Below are 23,780 nucleotides of genomic sequence, written 5' to 3'. Positions count from 1 at the left end.
ATCACTATGATACCACTTTAAACAGGCATGGCTTCCACCAGAGAATTCTGGAAGCTGTAATTTGTTAATAGGAGACTCTGATTCCCCTCACAGAGCTACAAATCCCAAGGTGAATTACCAATCAATTCCATGACACGGGGAACTCTGGGAACTGTAGCTCTGGGAGAATAAGCAGTCTCCTGGCAATTCTCAACACCCTTAACAAACTACAGCTCCCAGAATCCTTTGGGGAAGCCATGACTGTTTAAAGTGGCATCATAGTGTTTTAAATGTATGGTGTAAATGAGTCCATAGTGTCAGGAGTCCCTGGGAGCGTCTGAATATCACTGCATTCTCCCAGCAAGAACGTGAATCCCAGTCCAATGTAGTCACATGGAATGAGCCCCACTGAGTTCAATGTGGCTTATACTCAAGTAGGCACAGAATTGCAAACTAAGTTTAATTTAATACTGAAGTGGAAGAGAGCATGTGGAAATTGATCACTGGCAACAGTGCTTCTCAGGGTACTTTCGGCAGAGGCTCAGGCAGGGTAAACTATGCAGCAATTCCAAGAAATGAGAAAGGAAAGGAAATATTTCGTCACGCAAGATATAATTCACTTAGTGGATTTATTGCCTCAATATGTGGTGATGACCACACATTCAGGGACATTTGGTTTAGCTGGGTTATAAAACACAATTGCCAAAATGTTGCCTCGGTGATCAGAAATAGACTAGACATTCAGCTACCAGATAACGTGGACAAATGCTGGGACGAACTCCATCTTGCTCTGCTTAGGAGGTTCGCTGGGAAATCTGGCTGGGCGTTACTGGAAGCAGTTCAGTAGACAGAACTTGGTCTGAAACCTCCTGAGGCAAATTTTGAATTCTTAATTTCCCCCCATATGCGTGAACATCTCTCTCATTTCAAACACATCAAGCTCACTAGTTGCATGAGGGTGGAAGGAGACGATCCAGGGGAATGTGAGGGGAATGGCAGCAGCTGTTGAGCGGAGCCACTAGTTTAAAAGAAATAATAAATTCCTTTCAGTTGAAGCTCCAAGGCTGCTGGTTGAGATTAAAAATGGTCACTGCAGCAGTGGCTTCCTTCGCTGAGGGGTTTGAACTAGACAGAGCTCAAGGTCCTGTTTTATCCTGTTAACTATACACTTGTGTTTTAAAACTTAGTCCTGAGCAGGACTCAGTAGCTGAGGGAGGCAAAAGGAAGAGGAGAGCAAAAGACGCAGGGAGTATCAGGCTGAGAAAGTGACCAGATATGATTAATAAAGATCTCGAGAATCACTGAAATCTTTTTCTCATGAAGGAGGACGATACCAAAATCCCTTGCAACTTTACTATTAGCAAGCTGTTGAATTCTGTGGTTTGAATTAGATCAACTCCCTATTCCTATTTTTAAGTTAACTTCCACCTCCTGCTTAAGGTTTCTGCATAGTTTTATTGACCCCAGATGTCAACAGCCCAGAATACCTCCATTTGAAGCAAGTTCAGGCACTTTGTGAAATGGGCCTCTAGTTTGTGTACCCCCACCCCTGCCAAACTAGAGGCCCCTTTGGCCAAGATAGGCTTCCCACTCCTGATACAGTGTGATAGGCCAAGGCTGCAATCCTGTTCACACTTACCTGGGAGTAAGCTAGGGAGATCATGGCACAGCTATCCTGAGCTGTGTGAAATTGGACAGGTCACCCTGGCACCTGAGGAACATGCAAGGTAAAAGGTAAAGGACCCCTGGATGGTTAAGTCCAGTCAAAGGCGACTATGGGGTGCAGTGTTCATCTCGCTTTTCAGGCTGAGGGAGCCGACATTTGTCCACAGACAGCTTTCCAAGTCATGTGGCCAGTATGACTAAACTGCTTCTGGCGCAATGGAACACGGTGACAAAAGCCAGAGCGCACGGGAATGCCATTTACCTTCCCGCCGCAGTGGTACCTATCTATCTAATTGCACTGGTCTGCTTTTGAAGGTTGGCAGAAGCTGGGGCTGAGCAAAGGGAGCTCACCCCATGGAGCAGATTCCAACCACTGACCTTCCGATCAGCAAGCCCAAGAGGCTCAGTGGTTTAGAAAGAGTGGTTAATTAACAGAAACTTAACACAACAAAGCTCTGCAGGCCACATAGGAATTTCACAGGCCATCTGAGGGCACATTCAGCAACAAGCCAGTAAGGGGCGGGGAGTGCAGACAATATGCTGAAACTTATCCCAGGAACTAGAGTTTTTAGTTACTGTTTTTTTAAGGCAAGAAGCAGATACTTGCAGGGATCCAAACTGTGCCAAATATATTCCATGTGCAATAAAAGAAACAACATTGTGCCTCATATCCAAACAGCTAGGTCTTTTAAGTCTTGCTTTGCTGTTCTTTAAAATGCCCCACAACCAGCTTTACAACTCCAGAATATGAAGGATTTTTGAAGGTTTTCATCTGGCAATATGCTATTAACACAAAGCCTCCCCTCCTCCACCAACAATTCTTTTATTAAAAATTGCTTCCATTTTTTGCTTGCTGCTCCCTGCCTTGCATGAGATATGTAGTTTGATTTGGTGTCATGTTTAATCCTTTTCAAGGCTTTAAGTCAGGGGTGGGCAACCTATGGCCCTCCAGATGGTGATGGACTCCAGCTGCCATCAGCCCAACCAGCATGTCGAATGGTTAGAGATGATGGGTGTCAAGAGCCCAGCACCTTCTGGAGGTGCCCTGTCTCTGTTTTAAGCATTCATAGGAATGCTATGTTAAGAAGAAGAAGAAGAGTTTGGATTTGATATCCCGCTTTATCACTACCCGAAGGAGTCTCAAAGCAGCTAACATTCTCCTTTCCCTTCCTCCCCCACAACAAACACTCTGTGAGGTGAGTGGGGCTGAGAGACTTCAGAGAAGTGTGACTGGCCCAAGGTCACCCAGCAGCTGCATGTGGAGGAGCGGAGACGCGAACCCGGTTCCCCAAATTACGAGTCTACCACTCTTAACCACTACACCACACTGTTAAGATACTTCCTCCCCCCCCCCCCCGCAAGAGCTGATAACATGTAAGGTGCTGCGATACTGAAGGAAAAAGAAAATTTTAGGTGAGAAATACCTGATTTTGAAATGTTTTTTTAAACAATATTGAAAAATTAAATTTCCTTGCAACATCCCCCCCTTCATCAATTCTGTGGTTGAGATCTTATTTTGGAAATAAATGCAAAAGCTGGCTTGTTATACAGCCACTCACTTGGTCACCAATAGTAAGAATCGTCTCCAGCTGAACAAGCAAGGAACGTTTTGAAAACTGAAAAAGAACCAGTTCTTGCTTAAAAGCTGCTGCTATATCAGATATGGGAGGCAATAGGCAAGGCCCAATCTCCATCAGCTTACTTAGGACTGTAGTTTGGGTCCCTCCCCTCCCAGAACTGCCTCCCTCTGTGATTGTTCTATCAATGCGATGTTATTCAAGAATTGATACCTGGAACTGCCCTTCCCCATCTCCCCTCCCTGTTTCTGTTATGTCTATCAGACTGTACATTACATTGTTTGAAAATGTAAGTCACCATGGTCAAGGGCAGTAATTAAATAATAAGGCAGGGTAAGAAGCACTGTGGGTCCTTGCAGACTTATGAGCGAGGCTGAAGAGAAAAAATGCCACCCCCTTATCAAAATAATAATAAACACAAGCACAACTGCAACACATAATTTCAGAAAAGATCAAGAGAACAAGTGTCGTATTTTCAGGTAACTCTTTAAAACAGCAAAGAAAGCCCCACTGTCCAAACTGCGCATCTGAGGGGAGCTCTCACCCGTAGGAGACAGTCTTGGAATTTGTCTCTGCCAGAGGCGACAGGCTCACCTTTAGCCAAGAGATGTCCCCCACCCTCCCGCAAACACTCAACAACAGGTAGGCGCCAAAGTCCAGAGCGTACAGGCCGGCCAACAAGGGTCAGCAGGCCTGGCCAAGTCCCAAACGACACGATTTGTCCTAAACAGGACTTGGTTGGAATAATTACACAACAGCTGATATGCCAGCACAGAAGGTATATATGTATATATATATACACACAAGGCATGGTCCACAAACGTTGCCACCCATCCTCTGCACAGGGCCGGTGGGCATGTTGCCTGTGCCCAGAGTCGAGGAGCCGCTGCTTTCTACATCGACATGAAAGGACAGTCCCAATGTTTCCAGAAAGTTCCACCAAGTTGGGGTTGATGCCGATCCTGAAGACAGCAGCACAAGGAATGATGGGTGGGTGGGGTGCCAAGATGCCAGAGCTGCTCACTGACTAGCGAGGGGTTTGAAAGGAACAAGAGGCTGTGTACGAAAGGTCCCAGCACATAGGCCTCTTTCTCCAGCGTTGATCAGTTACCCAAAACAAATCCATGCTAATTCTGCTTCCCACTCACTCCAAGCCAAACCCCAGGGACTATACATTCTGCGCCCAAATGATACAAATTCTACAAGTGCATTTTGTTTAATTTTATTCTAATAGGCAGTCCCAAAAGTGTTAAAAATTCTGCGAGCGAGCTAGAGGGCACAGAGGGAGTGGAATGAAGGTGAGGATTTTGGCCTTATTTTGGCATCCTCATGGGAAGAACAGAACCCTACCCCTTGCCCATAGTAGGAACATGAGATCCAGTGTGATCTAGTGGATATAACAATGTCCTCACAGGTGGGAGATCTGGATTTAAAATCCAACATCTGCCATGGACACTCTGGGTAAGCCACCAATTTTTCTCAAAAAGATATACACACTGTGCTCCTTCGCTTGCTTTCTCTCGCTATACTGCTCTCACTTCACTCCAATTTTCATGGGTGCGCCTTCCTCACACCAGCAGTTTTCCTCCCAAACCTACTCAAGGCCAACATAATAGAAACAGGGCTGCAGAGGTCTAATTTTAACATCAACAGGGACACACAGATGGTGTGCAGAGCAGAACCTATGCGTGTAGCCAGGATTTATGTTGGGGGGGGGAGGGCAGAACTGAGCTACCTGTGGCGCGATTGGTCAGCTAGTTAAGTATTTTTATTTATTTACTTGATGGGGGGGTAGTTGCTCCACCCATGGCAGAACCCTACTGTGATCTGTGGCTAAGCTCCCTGAAGTTCTTCTTCCAGCCTGGCTGTTATTACCAGAATCAACCCTGGCTGAAGTAAAAAATGCCTGAAGCATGAGGCGGGAAAGGCTTGGCTCTTCTCATCAGCATGCTCTCTTTGATGTAAGTAAACAAACAAACAAACAAACAAACAAACAACCCCCCTCTTGAAATGTGAATGGTCCAAAAACAGGAGCAAACCTAAAACATTATGGGCCCTTCATCACATCTATTTTGGTCCAAGGAATGAAATTACTATGATGCAAGATGCAGTGGTAGAATTCTGGACTGTGTTACTACAGGTTGCAGGTGCCAGTGGGGATCTTATTTGTGAATGCTCTCCCATGTAAGACAACCAACAAAACTGCTTGTATTAACGTTAGGCAAGTACCGTCATTACACTGTTTTAAACACCTTTTAAAAGCAGCAAGCCTATCCCAACATATAATTTAGTTGTATTTGTTTTTAAATTTATGCTAATTTTATCTGTATATCACTGATAATTATTTCACACTGTTTGTGTACACCACTTAGGAGAGTTTTGATTAAGCAGTATAAATTCTTCTAAACAAATAAATGCAGCAGTCTAGCACATCAGGGGGAAAGATTTTGCTGTAGCTCTCTTCCTGACATGCTTGTTTATTACATGCCTGGATATGGAGTTTGTTATTATTAATGTTATTTAAACCCACACAACATATTGTCATCAAATAAAAACAAAACCCCTCCCTGCAAGCATTTTGAAGTGGTACAGTCCAGGACTCTACCAACTCACTCATTCTGTGTAATGTGCAGATTGACTTGAACTTTCTAACCCAGCCAATTCAAATGCAGGTCTCTAACACAGCCTTCTTCCCCATGCCTCTGTTCCCAACTCCTTCCAGCAAGAAATTCCATTCAAAATGTCATCTCAGAATGCCCAGCACTTTGCATCCTGGGTCAAGATCACACTGTGAGACGGTTTGCTCCGAGAGATGAGGACGCTTTCTCCACAATTGCTGGACCAGGAAGAAACAACACACCATTCCTGGAGACACAGTGGCAGGGAGCAAGATCAGTCATTGGTGATGCCCTTGGCCCGCAGTTCCTCTTGCACCCGAGCAAGGTATGTAGGATCAGGGTAGCCAAACCTGGTGGGAAACGGAGATCAAATGTCATAAACTTATTTCAAGGCCCTGGCAATTTAGCTGAGTTTTACCACTTAGGTCAGTGATTTTCCAGATTTTCCACTTCTGACTGAGCATGGGGAACTGTGGGGAGGGGGTGGGGAGGACTCACTGCCCAGAGAAAACTAGCATATCAGGGGCATAAACTCAGCCCCCAGGGAACCTCCCATCCTTCTTTCTCTGGGGTTCAGGAAAACCAACTACGCACCTGGACCTTGAGCAAAAGGGTCCCAGAGTGGTCATGTGACAGAAGATGAATGTTAATGGAGCCAGAGAAAGCTCTTGCTGATTGCTGCCAGCTTCCTGAGGACTCTGTAATGTCTCTTAACCCCACGGTTCTGGTTCTTGGAGTAGCTTGCTGAGAACCCGAACCCTTTTCCAAGCAGCCTCTAAAGTACTCACCTACCCTTGGTGACCCAACCTTCAATGCCACCATACTTATCCCCCCTCCCTCTCCCCCACCCCACTACTCCATGACAGGTCCTTACAGCTGCGGTCCACCGGTGCAGTTGGTTTTGTGATGGATGTCATTCCAGGTGATGACGTTGGCTCGGCCTGTGGTCATGGAGGTGCCGATGGTGAAAGTGAGGCGTTGGTCAAAGGCCTTGCGGAACAGCGCCAGCACCTTGTTGCCTTCGGGGCAGTCGGGCAGGTAGGCCACACGAGTGGTGCCTGGGTAGCGGACGCCAGGGTTGGGATGCTCCACCTGCAAAAGGTGAGCCAGGCATGGCAAGGAGAATCCATTGTTAACCTAAGAAGGTTGGTGAACTGGAAGGGCTGGGAAGCCAGGGACAAATGCCTGCTCTAATCCTGAGCCTGCTGACCATGGTTTAGATCACCCTGCTTCCACTGAGGCCTCTTGGTCCTCTGCAGAAATCTAAGATTTTTGGGATTCCTGAAGGCAGCAGCAGGCGGGAAAATGACACACCTCAGCTACAATTTTAAATCTTCTACCAGATTTTTTGGGGAGCAAGAGGGCAGACCAAATCATGGGCTATTTATCACTTTCAAAGCAGGATTTCATTCTCTGCTACAATGCAGCACTCCATGAATGCATCGGGATGCGCATGGGACCAGGTGCATGTACCGTATTTTTCGCCCTATAGGACGCACTTTTCCCCCTCCAAAAATGAAGGGGAAATGTGTGTGCATCCTATGGGGCGAATGCAGGCTTTTGCTGAAGCCTGGAAAGCGAGAGGGGTCGGTGCACACCGACCCCTCTCGCTCTCCAGGCTTCAGGAAGCTATCCGCAAGCCGTGGGAGAGCTGCGCGACTTCCTGCTGGGCTCCCAAGGCTTGCGGACAGCAGCCTGCTTCCCGAAGCCTGTGGCGCGCAGCAGAGCGTGCCCAGGCTTCGGGCAGATATCCGCAAGCCTGGGGAGACCGGCGGGAGTTCCTGCCGGGCTCCCCAGGCTTGCGGATAGCAGCCTGTTCTGGGGGCTGAAGGTCAGGCTTCCCCCGCCCCAGCCCCGCACCTGGGGGGGGAAAATAATTTTTCCCCCTTTATTCCCCCCCCCCAAAAAAACTAGGTGCGCCCCATAGGGCGAAAAGTACAGTAATTAAGATCAGGGCAGCTGAACAGTCACACAGAATGAGAGCGAGGAGGATGTGGCAGACTGAACCTCCAGCTTTGGTCTCCGACTCCTCCCCTTAGCCACGCAGCCCACTGAGAGGAGACTCATTACCAGTCACCATCTCTCAGGCTCACTCCTACCTCACAGGGCTGTTGTGCGGATATAAGTCCCTTTGAGGAAGGGTGGAATACAAATGCAATGAACAACAATTAAATTGGGTGGCAGTAGAAAACACTATTTGGCACATTTTCCAAAGTTCAAGGAATACACATTTGCATTCTACATACCATCAAGAGAGTTCACTGGGATCGACAGAAATAATGCAGGGTGAGAAACTATACCTTGAACATATACCATTAAAAATGACTTTATATTGGTGCCAGCAGGGCAGGGATCCACTTAGCAGAGCCAGCAGGAAGGCCCACAAATGCAGCAGTCACATTTGGGAACACTCAAACACACCCTACCATCTAAAAGAGGCTCCACTCTATGGATGGTGTGACCATTAAGTCCATGGTCCAAAATCACCTGACCAACTCTGGGACTTTATTATATTATCCTCCACTGACTGCAACAAGCATTTTTATTCCAGTAGCAAACACAACAGCTGCTAATAACAGAGCTTCCATTTGCATACTGGGAACCTGAAGAGAAGACACTGTGAAAGCTCAATAAAATATAAAATTTTAAGGTTTAGAGACATGTCCTCAGGCACACTCATGAAATTCCACACACCTGATTCTACCAAATACAAAGTAGGAAATGCCATGAAAAACCATTTTGGAAAAGGAAGTATCTGTGGGATTGAGTGTGGGTATGTATGAATATTTTTAAGGATTGTATGAAATGTATGTTTGTATATTCATAATATGTATGTATTAATGTTGAATTATTTTAATAATAAAATATTTGTGTGGCTAAAAAATTTTTTAAAGAAAAAAGAAAAAAAGAAAAACCATTTTGCTTTATCCCAAAGCTTTGGAAACTTTTTAGATATTGTACTCTTTATCCCAAAATGGTGTTTTTCTTGACTGAAAGTTACTTTGGCTGGCTGGATCGCCACATGCACTTACTTTGGCAATCCATCTGCTGGGAGGCACGGTCACTTCTCTGTTCACTCTACTTCTCTGCTTTCTTTTCTCTTTTCTGTTTTCTTTTCTCAGTCACTTCTCTTTTTTCTTCACTTCCCTCTGTAGCCCCCTAGTCTTGTGCAATGGCCCTCCCTTTACAATATTTTCACCTGGGGCCCCCAGGGGGCCATATGGCCCCTGGTTGAGAAACACTGCTGTACCCTATGTTCTCAGCTCCCCTCCAGGAAGGAGAAGACACCATTCACCTTCAATCTACATGCAACCCACTCAAAGGTTTTTCTTTTCCCATCCCCTTCCAATGTCCAGCTTCAAGGCTCCTCTCAAATCCTCATATTGTCTCTACACCCTGAATTTTCCTATCACTCCAGCTCCCACAGAACTAAGAGTCATCAGGAAGAGGGAATCCTGTCACTATAGCCCGTTTTGCATGTTAGTAGCACCTACAATTATCCCCACTGTGAAGAGGAACACAAGGCTGTGCTTGCTGGCGGTTCCCACTCTGGCCCCACTTGAACTATACAAATAAAGCAGAATCGTGTCACTTTAAACAGTTATGGGTTCCCCTAAAGTATCCTGGGAACTGTAGTTTGTTAGGCGACCCCTATCCCCCTCACTGAGCTACAATTTCCAGAGTGGCTTAACAAACACTTGAAGAGGGAACTCTGGAGATTTTAGCTCCCTGAGGGGAATATTGGTCTCAGCACCCTTAACAAACAACAGCTCCCAGAAGTCTTCGCAGGAAGCCATGACAGTTGAAAGTGGCATGACACTGCTTTAAATGTAGAGTGCGGATGACACCCCTGTCACAATCCACGCATTGGTTAGGGAAATCAGAAGCAGAAAGCCTGCTCTGTATGCCCTTGTGGGATTTAGGAGTCTGAGCAATCAGGGGCTTAAATTGTGCCTACGCGAATGCAGCAGGCGCCCCACTTTAGACACAACACGAGGACAGCAGGGAGGCTGGGCTGGCAGCCAACACAACACCGGACGAGAGAGCCAGTGAGTTTGGCCTTGCTCTCCCACTCAAGACAATGATAATAGGTGACTAATCCTATGCAAGTTTACACAGAATTTAGCAGGTCTCATTCCCATGTGACTGTGCCCAGGATTGCAGTCAAGAAATATTAAGTGTGTGGGATGGGGGGCAGCACAGACAGAAGCAGAGCCAATTGCCATCAAGTAAGGCTGCAAACGGTATTGCTGGGTGGGGGGCAAAACTGCCTTCCTCCAAGTAACAAGGGGGCAACCAGGAACAGGTTTAGATTCCCATCCCAATGGTGCTTCTCAGAAACCCCTTTTAGCATGACCCACAAAAGCAAATAGTTGACTCACTTATGAGGATATATATATATAAACAGTGTATGTGGGGGTACCGCTGTGGGGGGAACTAAACATGCCCCTTGCCCTGACACCAGGTGCCCTCTCCTCCACCGCACGTGCCACAATGTGTCTCAGTGCGGTGAATGCGCCCCCTGACAACACTTCCCTGGCCCTCACAACAACAGCCATGAATACAGATAGAGACCCTACTTACTCCTTGTATGCCAGGTGGGAAGACATACTGGATGATGATGGTGCCATATTTCTCATAGCCAGGGAGGAGCAGGCTTGAGTCCTTGGAGACCAGCATGCGCCCGTTCTCCGGCTGGTTGCCCACCAGCTGCCCATAGAAACGCCCACACATAGGGCAGGCCTTCTTGACTTGCAAGGCCCGAGTGATGCAGTCCTCGCAGAAGGAGTGCTTGCACTTCTCCAGAGTCTTAATGTTCTGGATCTCCCCCAAACAGATGGGGCACTGGCTGTCCTGTTCCTCCTCCCCTCCCCGCGAGCAGCTGGCCACACCTCCGCTGCCGCTGACCACTCTGGACCCGGAGGTCTGCTGCCCTCTGGATATCAACGCAGCCCCTCGGCGGTGAAGCTCCACAGCGCCGTGCTCTCGGCTCTTCTCCATTAAGGCCATGCAGCCCATCAGCTCGCTCTGGCGCTGGGCCTTCTTCAGCTCCTTCTCCGTCTCCTTGAGCAGGGCCTTGAGGGCTTTGCGGGCCAGGTATAGGCCGTTGCTCGGCCCGTGAGCAGGCAGAGTAATCTGCAGCACGTAGATCTCGGAGGTCTCGCCATCGATCAAGATGCCGACCTTGTTCTCCTCCTTCAGCTTAACCAGCTTGGCTGGGCTTTCCTTGGTCAAGAAGTCCCAGACGTGTTTATTTACCGTGAGCCTGTTCTTGGTGGTGCCTCCGCAAGCGGCCATCCTGGATAAAACAAACGATACTGGAGAGAGAGAGAGAGAGAAAGAGAAAGGAAGAAGAGAGTCATCAAAGCTGCAGAAAGTGGCTCCAGGCAGGATTAAAGACAACCAGACACTCACATTCAGTCCTTCTCATCATCGGAACAAAGCTGGTCAGGACTTGAAGGCTGTTATTGGTCTGCTCTGATAAAAGTTTTTTTGGTTTTGCTGAGCATGACATATACTAGAAACCCATTAGCAGACCCCCAGATATTCAAAATCCCTTCGTCTTTGTTCTGATTTAACACATCCGTACTACCTAATCCCATCTTAATACAACCCTGTGTCAAGCACTCCCAGAATGTTTGAATAATCAGAAATCTAACTAGGTTGGGGGAACCCAGGATTTTAACAGCTCGTTTTACTATTATGAAGCGGGTGGGGAGAGGAAAGGGATGAATGCATGCATCATGTGCAGTTCTGCCCTGACAGAAGACTTAGCCCCCGGGGGGTGGGGGCAACCTACACACGTTCTTGTTGGGCTTCAGTTTGCATCATTCCTAGCCAGCATGGCCAGTGGTCAGGGATGATGGGATTTGGAAGTCCAGTAATGTCTGAGGCCTGCAGGCTCCCCATCCCTGATTTAAGCGGTTACAGCTATAGTGGATTGCCTGGATTTTGTTTGTTTCAAGACCAGCCTACTGCTGCACAGTGTTGCTGTTCTTCCTATCACCCCCCCACACCCTGATTTCTCTGAGTCCATGAAGATGCAGGTTAAGAGACATAACAAACACAGGGAGCTGCCTTTCACAAGGTCACACTCTTTGCCATCTGGCCTTGCACCACCTGGCTGACAAACAGCTCTACAGGGTCTTAAGCAGAGGCCTGTCTGCTCCCAGGTTATATTTTAAGTGGAAATGCCAGGAGGGATTGAATAGGATGCCTTCCCCATGCAAAGCTGTGGGTCTTCCCTGGATACTGAGTCATGCACAGAGCACTTCCACTTTGTGGCAAGTGACCAGCCGTTCCCACAGTGCAACTTCCTTCTAGTCAATTAGTGTGGAAAGCAGTCAAATGTTTAAAGCATCAGCTGCACAATAAGGCATGGCTTTCCTCCTGACTTTAGGACAAAGGGTAGAATTCAATGTAGTGCTGAGTGGGGTATGCATGCATGGATGGAACGAGAGCCACTTGTGCAACAGGACTCTGCCCCCTCTCTCCTTCCCAAGTGCGCTGCCAAAACCTGTTCTAGGGGTTCCCCCAACCCTCCAGAGCACATTTTGGTGGTGCAGAGGTAGGGGAGGGGGGAGAGTACCCCACTGTGCAAGTGGACATTGTCCCATGCATTCAACTATTAAACTATAAAGACTGCAGGGTTTTGAAATAAAGGACATCCATTATGATCTTGTTCTGAAATGGCCAACAAGCCTTTCAAAATAAATCTGTACTATCTACTCCTTAAGGGGCATTTGGCAAGCTTAAGCAGAGCATTACTGGGTAATTAGAACCCACCAGCAATCCATGAGGAATAAAAGATTAGTAAAAAAAGATTTCAAAGCCTTTTGAGAGACATCATCTTGGAGAGGAATCCAGAGAGACAGCCTAACAGGACAGAGGAGGTGGAATATACCCAGCTCTTAATAGCCAAAGTATATTACAACCCCAAGCATATTTATTCAAAAGACATCCTCAAAAAGTTCAGCTTGTTCTCTTATAAACTGTTTTTGAAACATCTGGAAATGGGGTTATCATTGTATTATATATATATATATATATATATATATATTACCACTGAAAGAACACCTGCAAAAAGTTTGCTTTTTCAAGTGCATAAAATGCTGCTTTTTAAATGTTTGACATTGTGTAGTTGTTCCCTATCTTTCTATAATGTCAGCATAATTTGTTGTTTTTAATTGTTGTTTTGATGTCTTTCACTGATTTCTCCAGCACAATTCTCACAGGGCACCCTGGGGTAGCCTGGCATCTTAGACATAACTGCCCTTAGTATGTGATAAGACAGAGGCAGCTTTATTGTTTCATCCAGATCGACCCGGTTACTCGAGAGACTGCCTTATCTCTTACATGCCCAGTAAGTCACTGAGTTCCACAGGGGAGTTTTTCCTTCAAGCTCCCCACATCAGATATCAGAAGCCTGCTCCAATGGAACTCAGAAGAGTTACTGCTAGTGTGGCTCCCTCTGTTCTGTGGGAAAGTTTTCCTGTCAAGACACGACAGGTGCCCACTAGCTGTACTTTCTGGAAAAAAATGAAACTATTTTTGTTTCAACAAGCTAAATAAAAAGGCCTCTGCTTAAATGTTCATTCTGTGATGTTTCGAAACCTACACTCTGTTCTTTTTGTGCTGTGGTGCCTTGAGAAATGCACGTGGAAGGTGATCCACAAATTAATAAATAACAGCCACAAGTATGAAAGAGAATGACCCTGAGTAATAGACAAAACTTACCGGTAACTAAAATTAGGCAGCCATCAAATACCTACTATGCATGCTGGAGGAAAGAGGCAAGTGGCCAGAGGACGTTGAATTTGTCATTTCCCAGAATATAAGAAGCAAAATAAAACTGCTGCCCCTGAAGCTGTTCCTGTTATGATGTGTGGAAAGTGTGCTATCCTGCTTGCAGGCCTCCCAAATGTATTTGGCTGGCTACTGTGAGAGCCGAATGCTGGACCACATCCATCTGATCTAGGCAGGCTTATCTTATGTAGTCCCTTGGCCCAGGACTTCTATTCCAAGCACAGAAGCCATACATGGTGGAGCCTGCCCCTGAATTACCTAACACAGTCAAAGCCGAATAGCAGAGAAGTGGCTTCCCCGGTGCCCTTGCTAAATCTGCCTCCACTGCCATTTGCCCTAGGCATCCCCTACTCTTCCTGGGCCTGATGGGGTTACAATGGAATTTTGGTGCCTGGGAGTCTAACAATCTCCAGAATCGGACACAAGTTCACTGGGTGTGTCTTTGGCAGTGGCAAGTGGTGCCCTCAAGGCAGGGCCATTGGGCAGAAGACCAGGGCTCCGCTCAGGAGAACAAGTAGGAAGGCCACCCCCCAAATGCAGCAGGGCTTGCTTACTGAATTCACTTTAAAATGTAAGTAATACACCTTACCATCCCCTCTCCTCCAGATCATTAAACCCAGACTGGGGGCTACAAGCCCGGAGTCTGAAATGATTTAACTGTACCACTGAGAATTCCCGTCCCTTTCAGAGTGAGTCCAATCCTAGCCTTGTTAAGGCTGTGTTCAATTAGGACATGGGTAGGCAAACTAAAGCCCAGGGGCCGGATCCGGCCCAATCGCTTTCTCAATCCGGCCCACGGACGGTTTGGGAATCAGTGTGTTTTTACATGAGTAGAATGTGTCCTTTTATTTGAAATGCATCTCTGGGTTATTTATGGGGCATAGGGATTCGTTTATTTTCCCCCAAAGAAATATAGTCCCCCCCCCCACAAGGTCTGAGGGACAGTGGACCGGCCCCCTGCTGAAAACGTTTACTGACCCTTGAATTAGGATTACCCTCGTCCATTTCCCCATCTTTTTTTTTTTTTTTTTAGTGAATAAATGCTCAATTACAGATAGCTGTTTTCAGGAAGAATGGGATAAAGGACCCTGTGATTTTAGTGTATGCCACCCCGAGATTGATGGCGTTCCTCCCCCCCCCCCCGCTTTTCTGAAGAGCGGCATAGAAATTCTCAGAATAACATACAGTTAAGAATGCCATGTAAAATACATGGAGAGTAATAATCAGCTGGCAAGGCAGCCATGAAAGCAAGGATTTAACAAAACTCTGGTGAAATTGCAACAGAATTGTGACAAGTGTGAAACATTATGACCAGCATCTATGATTTGCAGCGGTCTTCTTTCTACACAGTGGCCCCTATCCAGCTGGTGGTCACTGCATCTGGGCTTTACATTTAAAATGAATCAATACATTAATTTTAGTTATACGTTCTACTCCACTGCCCCATTTTTTTCTGCACTTTGGAGTTTTCATTTTACCGTATTTTTCGCACCATAGGACGCACCGGCCCATAGGACGCATCAAGTTTTTTGGGGGGGAAATAAAGAAAAAAAAATTATTTCCCCCCCAGGCGCTTGTGGGGCCGGCAGCGGGGAGAAGCACTCTTCTCCCCGCAGTCCGCCTTCAGATCAGGTCCAGGGACAGCGGGAAGACGCGCTGCGTCTCCCAGCTGTCCCCGGAGCTTGGGGGCAGGCAGCGGGGAGAAGCGCTCTTCTCCCTGCCGCCCGCCTTGCGATCAGGTCCAGGGACAGCGGGAAGACGCGCTGCGTCTCCCAGCTGTCCCCGGAGCTTGGGGGCAGGCAGCGGGGAGAAGCGCTCTTCTCCCTGCCGCCCGCCTTGCGATCAGGTCCGGGGACAGCGGGGAGACGCGCTGCGTCTCCCAGCTGTCCCTGGAGCTTGCGGGGCCGGCGGCGGGGTCTCCCCGCCGTCAGCCTCCAAACCACTTCGGGAGACAGCGGGATGGCGGCGTTCTGCCTCCCTCTGTCCCCCGACCTTGTGGGGCTGGCGCTGGGGCTCTCCTGAAGCCTGGAGAGCGAGAGGGGTCGGTGCGCACCGACCCCTCTCGCTCTCCAGGCTTCAGTGAAAGCCTGCATTCGCACCATAGGACGCACACACATTTCCCCTTCATTTTTGGAGGGGAAAAAGTGCGTCCTATAGTGCGAAAAATACGGTAATACCTCCAAGCAAACATTTTTATAAATCGCCATCACCACCCCACACTCTCAAAACTGGGCATTAAAAACAGTTCATAGGCAGACTGAAACCCCGGAACCAACAGCAGAACTCAACTCTTGTTCCCAGACAAATACACACTCACAATAAATTAACCTGTTCAAGCAGACTTTGCAAGCCTTGTGCCCTGCAGATGTTATGGACTACAACCAGCCCATCAGCCAGACCATCTAGCAGCAGTTGGTAGAAGTTACAGTCCAAAACATCTGCAGGGCACAAGGCTGGCAAAGGCTGTGTTAGAATAATCAGCCACCTTCATCCAACTAGACTCAAGATACAACTCTTTGGCATGACCAGGAGGTTAGAGATGGGCCACTGGTCGTGGCCCTCCAGATGTTACTGGTCTCCATTTCCCATCAACCCTGACCATTGACCATACTGCATGGGGCTGGTGGGAGTTGGGAGTCCAATGGCATCTGGAGGGCTACAGGTTGCCAACTCTTGTAGCAATGTCTGAGATATGAAGAAGAGCACATTGCCCTCTAAAAGCGGGGGGGGGGGGGGGGATGTGACACATGGGAGATGTGCACAGTTACCTTCCCAAAGTTTAGAGGGAAAATAGCAAGTCTGCCTGTTGCCTTCTCTCTCTCTCTCTCTCTCTCTCTCTCTCGCGCACACACACCAATGTTCTCAGAACCATGCAGCAGTGGTATAGTGTTAAATTTTGATGTTCAGGCAATCTTCATACCCATGTACTATACACCCCAAGACTATACAACCAAAAATCAAATTTTGACCAATGCAATCATTACTACTCCAAAACCAAGCCAGTTTCCCCGCCCCCCTCAACCCCTGCCTTGCCCAGTGGAGTATTCTAGTGGCCTCAAAAACTTGCTCACTATTTCGTGAAAGTTCCATTAGTCCTAACTAAGGGATTCTGGAATGCCACTCCTGCCAGTTTACCCCTTGGACACACATGCAACTTACCTGCTCCTTTCCTTTGTTAATTCGGGGGGGGGGGCTTCTCTCTGGGTGGAAAAGAACACTTCCTAATCTGGCATGCAGAGGATTAGCTCATAGCACCCCAAAGAGAGGACACCATCACCTTTGCCCTGACGCTAAGGGGCAATTGATTTGGTCCCTTCCCCGGAGTTACCCAGAAAGAAGAGGGGTGCTTTTGCGTCGAGGCCTCAGGCAGAAGGATGAACCCCTACGGGCGACAAGGGGCCTTTGGAGCTGATCTCCAGAGCCATAGAAATGGGAGGATGTGGAATTCACGTCCGTGGGACACAAAAGAACCCCAAGAGGAGAGAGGGAGGGGGAGAGAGAGAGAGGGAGGGAGGGAGAGAGAGGGAGGGAGGGAGGTTTCCTTCCCCCGCGCCGGAGATCGCAGCACCGTACCTGGCGAGCCCATGGGAGAGGCTGAGCGCGAGGACCAGCCGGATGTGGGAGTTCAGCTGAGCTGCGAATCAGAAACTGCAAAGGGAAAGAAGGGGACGGGTTAGGTCGCGGCTGCGCCGAGAGGGAAATTGCGCGATATTTTTAGCTGCCGCGGACGAGCTTCTCTTCTTGCGCCCGAGCGCAGCGCTCCATCTAGAAGCAGTCTGGGAAAGCGCTTCCTCGATCCTGAGACAAGGCCTTCACCTTCAATATCCCAAAAACCCTTTTCGTCTTGCCTGTTTGCTGCCAAGAAGCAAATCCTCCTGAGTTCAATGTGTCTCACTACCTAGTGAGTTTTAAGATTGCCGTTTTGCCTCACATTACCCCGGCATTTCCATTTTCCTTTTGGGCGCAATCCTAGGTACGCTTACCTGGAAGTAAACCACGCAGAACTCAGCCATGCACAGGATTGCACTGGAAAGGATCAGGGCAGATCAGCATCTGCTTCTGCACTTGAAGTGCAATCCTGTCTTTGTCTACCAGTGAGTTTAAAGGGGTAACACCCTCAACTAAGAGGGTTACAGGATTGCAGCCTTACAGTGCTTATGAAGTTCAATGAGAGTTAGTTGCTTGTGTGTTTAGATTGCAGCTTTAGTGATTTGTAAAATTCGGCCTAATAAAGGATTGTTTCATTGAGCCTTTTGGGATGCAGAAGTTCTTCGCTCCTAAATTTGTCTTCAGAGCACGAGTCCAAATTTAGAATTTATGCAATAGTTTTATTCTTATGTCACTACAACATATATATTCTGACTTCTGTGTGATATTAAATGAGCTAGTGACACCATTTTAAACTGCAAATGCAAAAATAGCATTACAATAAGGAATTAAGGTGCCACAGTGTGTGTGTGTGTGTGTGTGTGTGTGTGTAGAACTTGCCCTTACCATCATGTACTGGCCACAGCTCTTCCTTACACACCCAAAGAACAAAGCTTAAGATGGGCTAGTGGTTAGATTAGACCTATCTGTAACCCAGAAGCTCGTTTTGAATGCTCATTCTAAGGTATCCTTGCCTGTTCTGCTACCAGAGACCATTAAAATAATCACTTAAGAGCCTTCTCCCAATTACATCAGTACTGCCCCATTCTACTGCATTATTATTGTCTCATCTGCACTATACATTTAAATCAGTATCGCTCCACTTTAAACAGTCATGGCTTCCAGGGCCGTCTTAAGTATATCTGGCGTCGTGGTGCAAAGCTCCCTCCGGCATCGGTGCCCCCCCACCCCCACCCCCGGTTTCCAATAGTTTTTTAGGAAGGACGGTGCTGCCAGTGGGGCTGGAGGAGGCGGGCAGTGGCTGGAGGGTGGCTCCTCCCGCAGGGAAGAGGCAGAGGCTGGAAATGGCGCCTCCTGGCTCAGCTGGCCGCTTCGTGCCACGGTGGCCACGGCAGACGGAGGCTCCGGGCACAGCGCTGCTTTGGTGTGGCATGGCGGAGGCAGGCGAGGGTGGCGAGCTGATGCTAGGAGATGCCGCGTCCAGCCTCTGCCTCTTCCCTGGCACCCTCCAGAACGTGGCGCCCTGGTGCCCCGCGCCACTAGCCTCTATGGGTAAGACGCCCCTAATGGCTTCCCCCCAAGTATCCTTGAGTTCGTTAAGGGTACTGAGAGTTGTTAGGAGATCCCCATTCCCACCACAGAGCTGAAAACCGATCCCCAAGGATGATGGCAGGGTCATATCACTGTGCAGAGTTGCTGGGAGCTATGTAGAATACCCTGGCGTGCTCTGGTCCATGGGGTCATGAAGAGTCGGACACAACTAAACGACTAAACAACAACAAGAACATGTAGAATACCCAGCGCAGACCTGGAAGAGGAAGAGGTCTACTGGCACCCTGACTGGAGCTCTTCCTGGTGCAACCCTTGGATGACCTCAGACATGGCTGGAAAATGCTTTTGGTGGCGTCATGTGTGGGGGTGCTGCAATTCATCAAAAGTTTCTTTGCCTGGGAGAGATCCTTACTTCACCATTTCCAAAGCCAATCGTGCAGGAACATTGGTTGGTTCGTGAGAAAAAGCCACCATTCCACCTATTTTGCGAAAGCTTGAATAAATCTGCAACAACTGTCTATGTAGCAAGCTCAACTCAACCTGGATTTCCTTCCAGTTCTGGGGGTAGACCAGGTACAAATCTCACTTGCAGGGCTCTCTACCTAATTAAGGGGGATGTTTTCATGGATGTAATGTTGTAACTCACTCTTGGATTCCTTTGTAGGCATGAAGAGCAGGCTATAAATATCTGAAGTAATTAGTAAGTTTTATTGGAGAGGGCTCTAGCTCAGTGGTAGAGCACATGCCTTGCCTGAAAAAGGCTCCAGGTTCCACCCCTCATGTTTGGGTGACTCTCCTGAAATCCTCCCTGTCAGTGTCAACAATACTGAGCTAGACTGGTGGTTGCAGCCAATGGTCTGACTTGGTATAAGGCAGCTTCCTATGTTCCTAAATGCTGAGATCCCAGGCGCTGCAAAGCTTCCTTGTCCTGGAAGTCTTTATGGAGCTTTTGCCTGGACCAAATTGGGGAGGGGGAAACAAGAAGGAAAGAGGGCAAGAGATGGTGAGCCAGCTCTCTTCCTGCTGCATAGGTCACTAGGTATCACCACATCACCCTTTCCAAATACACTAGAGCTGAGGAAACAAAACAAAAACCCACCAAGATCACACAAAAATCAAGTAGGCCTATGCAGTCACTTGTGGTTTGGAAGGATCTTGAAGGAACAAACCCAGCTCATAATGAGTTCAACTCTACAACTAAACAGTTGAGAACTCTACTACGACAACCAACCAACCAACCAACCAACCAACCACACAGTTTTCCATCACCACAGGCCAGGCACCATACAGGAAACACTACTAACTCAATCCTAACAGCTGCACTGAGTCATTATTGGATCTTTAGTAGAGGGAAAACACCACCACAGGATTTGGGAATACTGGATATGCCTTGAAAGATCACAGGGGAACAGTTGGGGTGGGGTGATCTTCCATGTCTATTTTCTGGTACCATCAGTATGGAAGCCAAGGCATTTACCCTTTGTGAACAGCAACATCACAGATAGCCTTTAATCCAGCAAATATGGGACAGCCAGTGAGGGCAGTCCAGTAGCAAAGGACCCAATTTTAGAATCATAGAGTTGGAAAGGACCCAAGGGTCATCTGGTCCAACCCCCTGCAATGCAGGAATCTCAGATAAAGCATCCAGGACACATGACCATCCAACCTCTGCTTAAAAGCCTTCAAAGAAGGAGAGCCCACAACCTGCCAAGGGAGACCGTTCCACTGTCAAACAGCTCTTACCTTCAGAAAGTTCTTCCTGATGTTTAGTCAGAATCTCCTATCTTGTAACTTGAAGCCATTGGTTCAAGACCTACCATCCAGAGCAGGAGAAAACAAGCTTGCTCCATTTTCTTTGTGATAGCCCTTGAGATATTTGAGGATGGCTATCATATCTCCTCTCAGTCTGCTTTTCCCCCAGGCTAAACATACCCAGCTCCTTCAACCTTTCCTCATAAGGCTTGGTTTCCAGATCCTTGATCATCTTGGTTTCCCTCCTCGACACATGTCAACATCCTTCTTAACTTTCCAGAACTGGAAACAGTATTCCAGGTGTGGTCTGACCAAGGCAGAATAGAGTAGTACTATTACTTCCCTTGATCTGGACACTATGTTGATGCCGCCTAAAATAGCATTAGCTTTTCTTTGCTGCTGCATCACACTGTTGACTCATGTTAAGCTGGTGGCCCACCAAGACGCCTAGAACCTTTCCACATGTACTACTAGTAAGCCAGGTGCCCCCCATTCTATATTTGTGCATCTGGTTCTTCCTGCCTAAGTGCAGAACCTGACATTTGTCCCTACTGAAATTCATTTTGTTAGCTTGTGCCCAGTTCTCCAATCTGTTAAAGTCATTTTGAATTCTGATTCTGTCTTCTGTGTTAGCTACCCCTCCCAGTTTGGTGTCATGAGCAGATTTGATGAGCATCTCCTCAATTCCTTCATCCAAGACATGTATAAAGGCGTTGAACAACAACAGGCCCAGGACACAACCTTGCGGCACCCCACTTGTCACTTTTCCCCAGGGTGACAAGGAACCATTAATTAATACTCTTTGGGTTTGGTCAGTCCACCAGCTACAAATCCACTTAACAGTTACCTTGTTTAGTCCACATTTTACCGGATTCTTTACAAGAATATTATAAGGGGGGGGGGGTTCAATTTATATTTCTGCCACTTGAGAATGGGGAATTTTAGCATGCATGGCTTTCCTCACCTCTGTGTCATGATGAGAAATCATGCTTGTTAAAAAGGTTATTTTTTTGCATAGCCATTAAGTGTACAGCAGCCCTGCCCCCTATTGCATCTGGACACTTCTACCTACGTGACCTTGGGCACAGCAGGGCCTTTACATTTCACCAGGCCTCACCTGTACAATAAGGATAAAAGGCCCCAGCCCACTGCCACTGCGATGGAGGAAAAAGGAAAACAAACATGGAGTGGAGGGGGGAAGAGAAGAAAAGAAAGCTACTGCAATTGGGTGGGGTTGGGGAGTGAGAGAGAAAATCACCTTTCAGGATGGCTCCCTGCCCCTGGGTATGTGGGGGCGAGAGAGATTTTTATATCAATCCATTTCCCTCCTCCCCCCACCCCAATCTGGGTGCAGCTGCCAGTCTCACCAGGCTGCCTCCTCCATTCACCAGGGGTTGTTTATCAAAGAGGAGGCCCAGCAGCCTTCACTCCCTTGAAGAAACCGGGATAAAAACGGAACAAAGGGGAAGGGCGGGGGGAGTTGGGGTGAAAGACAATGCTTGGGAAAAGAAGGCTTGATTTCTCCATTCCTCTTCAACACGTCCCCGGCCCGGAGCGCGCATCCAGAGAGCTTCATCCCCATCCCCGCCCCAGCTCCAGAGAGCCCCCCACCCCACTGCACCCCGCCCTGTTTTCCAGAGCCCTTCCCCGCCTGAAACACGGCGCGCAACGGGGAATGACAAAAGGTGTCCATATCCGCACCTTCGCCTGGTGAGAAAAAAGGTGGGCAGTTAAGTTGCATCCTCACTTGACCCAGTTCTGCCTCGGCCCAAGACCGCCTCGCCTGGGGGGGGGGGGGCGAATGAAAAGCTCTTTCCCTGCCCGCCTCCGCGATTCGGAGACGCCTGACAGGTAGACGAGCAGGCAGCGCGACGGGCTCGCCGTTACATAAAGCCCCGCAAACAAAAAGCCCCTCCGTGTCCCCCCCCCCAAAGATGAGGGAACCCATTTGGTACCGTGCCCCCCCCCCCGCCGCCGCCGCCTGTGTGTACACAACGCAACCGCACGCGCGCACACCCCCCTCCCCTCCAAGCAACCCTCCGAGGCAACACCCCGCGGCAAAGCCAGCTGGCAGCGCACAATGAAGATGCCGCCGCCGCAGCTGCTGGCCTCGACGGCCGCCCGAATGTGCAGACGAGGCCCGGCCAATGCACCACATTCTCGTCCTTCTTTTAATTGAACCGAGAAAAAGCAGCAGCAGCAGCAGCAGCAACTGCAGCGCCAGCCCCGCACCCGCCGCCCGCCCGCCCGCCCGCCGCGCAAAAAGCGCCGCGCTCTCGCAAGCGGGCTCCGCGCGCGCCCGCCCGCCCCTCCTCTCCCCCGGAGGCGGCGGCGGCGGCGGCGGCACCCACCATAGCGGAGCGTCCGAGGCTGGCGAGGAAACTCCGTCCATCGGAAGCTTGGCCCGGGCTGCGCTGGCGAAGGCGGAGGAGCGAGCGAGCGAGCGAGCGGAGGACGAGGCGGCCTTTGGCGCGCCCGAGGTGGCGGCGCGGGGAAGCGCGCCCAGGTGCCGCGGGGTTGCTGCTGCCGCCGCCGCCGCCGCCGCCGCTCAGCGCCCCGCTCCCCGCCAAGCAGCCATCGCCGGGCGCGTCACGTGGCGCCCGCTTGGTGCCGGAATGGTGGTCATAGCCATAGCAACACCGCGACGTGGCTGCGGAGAGAGCGGCGGGCCCGGCTGGCTGCGCGCGCGGGAGAGGTGGGCGGCGGGAAGGAGGGGGAAGAAGCGGCAGCAGCAGCTCCGGCTTCCTCACGACATCCTCCTCTCACGGCTCGGAAGGGGCGACGCAGCCCGATCCTATCGCTGCGCCCCCTTGCTCAGAAACACGCCCCCTCCCCCGTTACTGGGACCCGCGCCCAGGAAATTGGCAGCCCCTCTCCCCGCCCGCCTGGCTCTGCTTTTATCCAGAAGAGTGATGGGGGAGCTCTTACAATAACAGTAGTTACAGGTGCAACCCCGCGCGCCCTCACTTGAGAATAAACCCCAGGGAACTGGGCAGAAATCAACCCCGTGTAGATGAATGGCACACTGCTCTGTATTGCAAGTGCCATGGAGCTCAAGGCAATCTTGTGATGACGCCACTCTGTGGAAGCTTGCTCAGAAGTAAACCTTGAGCTGTCCTGTGCAGCTTCTGTCGTCTTCTCCATAATCTTCACAATCCCTTCCTAAGCGTCGGTTGGCGTTACCCTTCTATAGTAGTAGATCAGCAAGGCAGACATAGGCCTA

The 23,780-nt window shown here is 49.1% G+C and overlaps 1 protein-coding gene across 3 annotated transcripts; it reads right to left on the bottom strand.

Moving 5' to 3' along the window:
• Positions 1-3,691: 3,691 nt before the first annotated feature.
• DTX3 (deltex E3 ubiquitin ligase 3) lies at positions 3,692-23,105 on the bottom strand. 3 transcript variants are annotated; one of them, XM_080990434.1, is made up of 5 exons: positions 22,909-23,105; positions 17,219-17,293; positions 10,424-11,157; positions 6,714-6,931; positions 3,692-6,189 (listed from the first exon to the last, which is right to left on the bottom strand). In XM_080990434.1, exons 2-5 carry the CDS (start codon positions 17,229-17,231, stop codon positions 6,114-6,116), a joined length of 1,041 nt encoding a protein of 346 aa, XP_080846560.1. In that variant the 5' UTR covers positions 17,232-17,293; positions 22,909-23,105; the 3' UTR covers positions 3,692-6,113. The 3 variants fall into 3 exon arrangements, with proteins under 3 accessions (XP_080846560.1, XP_080846561.1, XP_080846562.1); XM_080990435.1 differs by lacking the exon at positions 22,909-23,105 and adding an exon at positions 22,259-22,281; XM_080990436.1 differs by lacking the exons at positions 17,219-17,293; positions 22,909-23,105 and adding an exon at positions 16,805-17,119.
• Between the last annotated feature and the right edge of the window lie 675 nt (positions 23,106-23,780).

This window comes from Podarcis pityusensis (genome assembly GCF_964106645.2).
Source record: "Podarcis pityusensis genome assembly, chromosome: 2".
Lineage (NCBI taxonomy): Eukaryota > Metazoa > Chordata > Lepidosauria > Squamata > Lacertidae > Podarcis > Podarcis pityusensis.
Note: the sequence above shows the minus strand (reverse complement) of the source record. Positions and strands in the feature narration are given on the sequence as shown.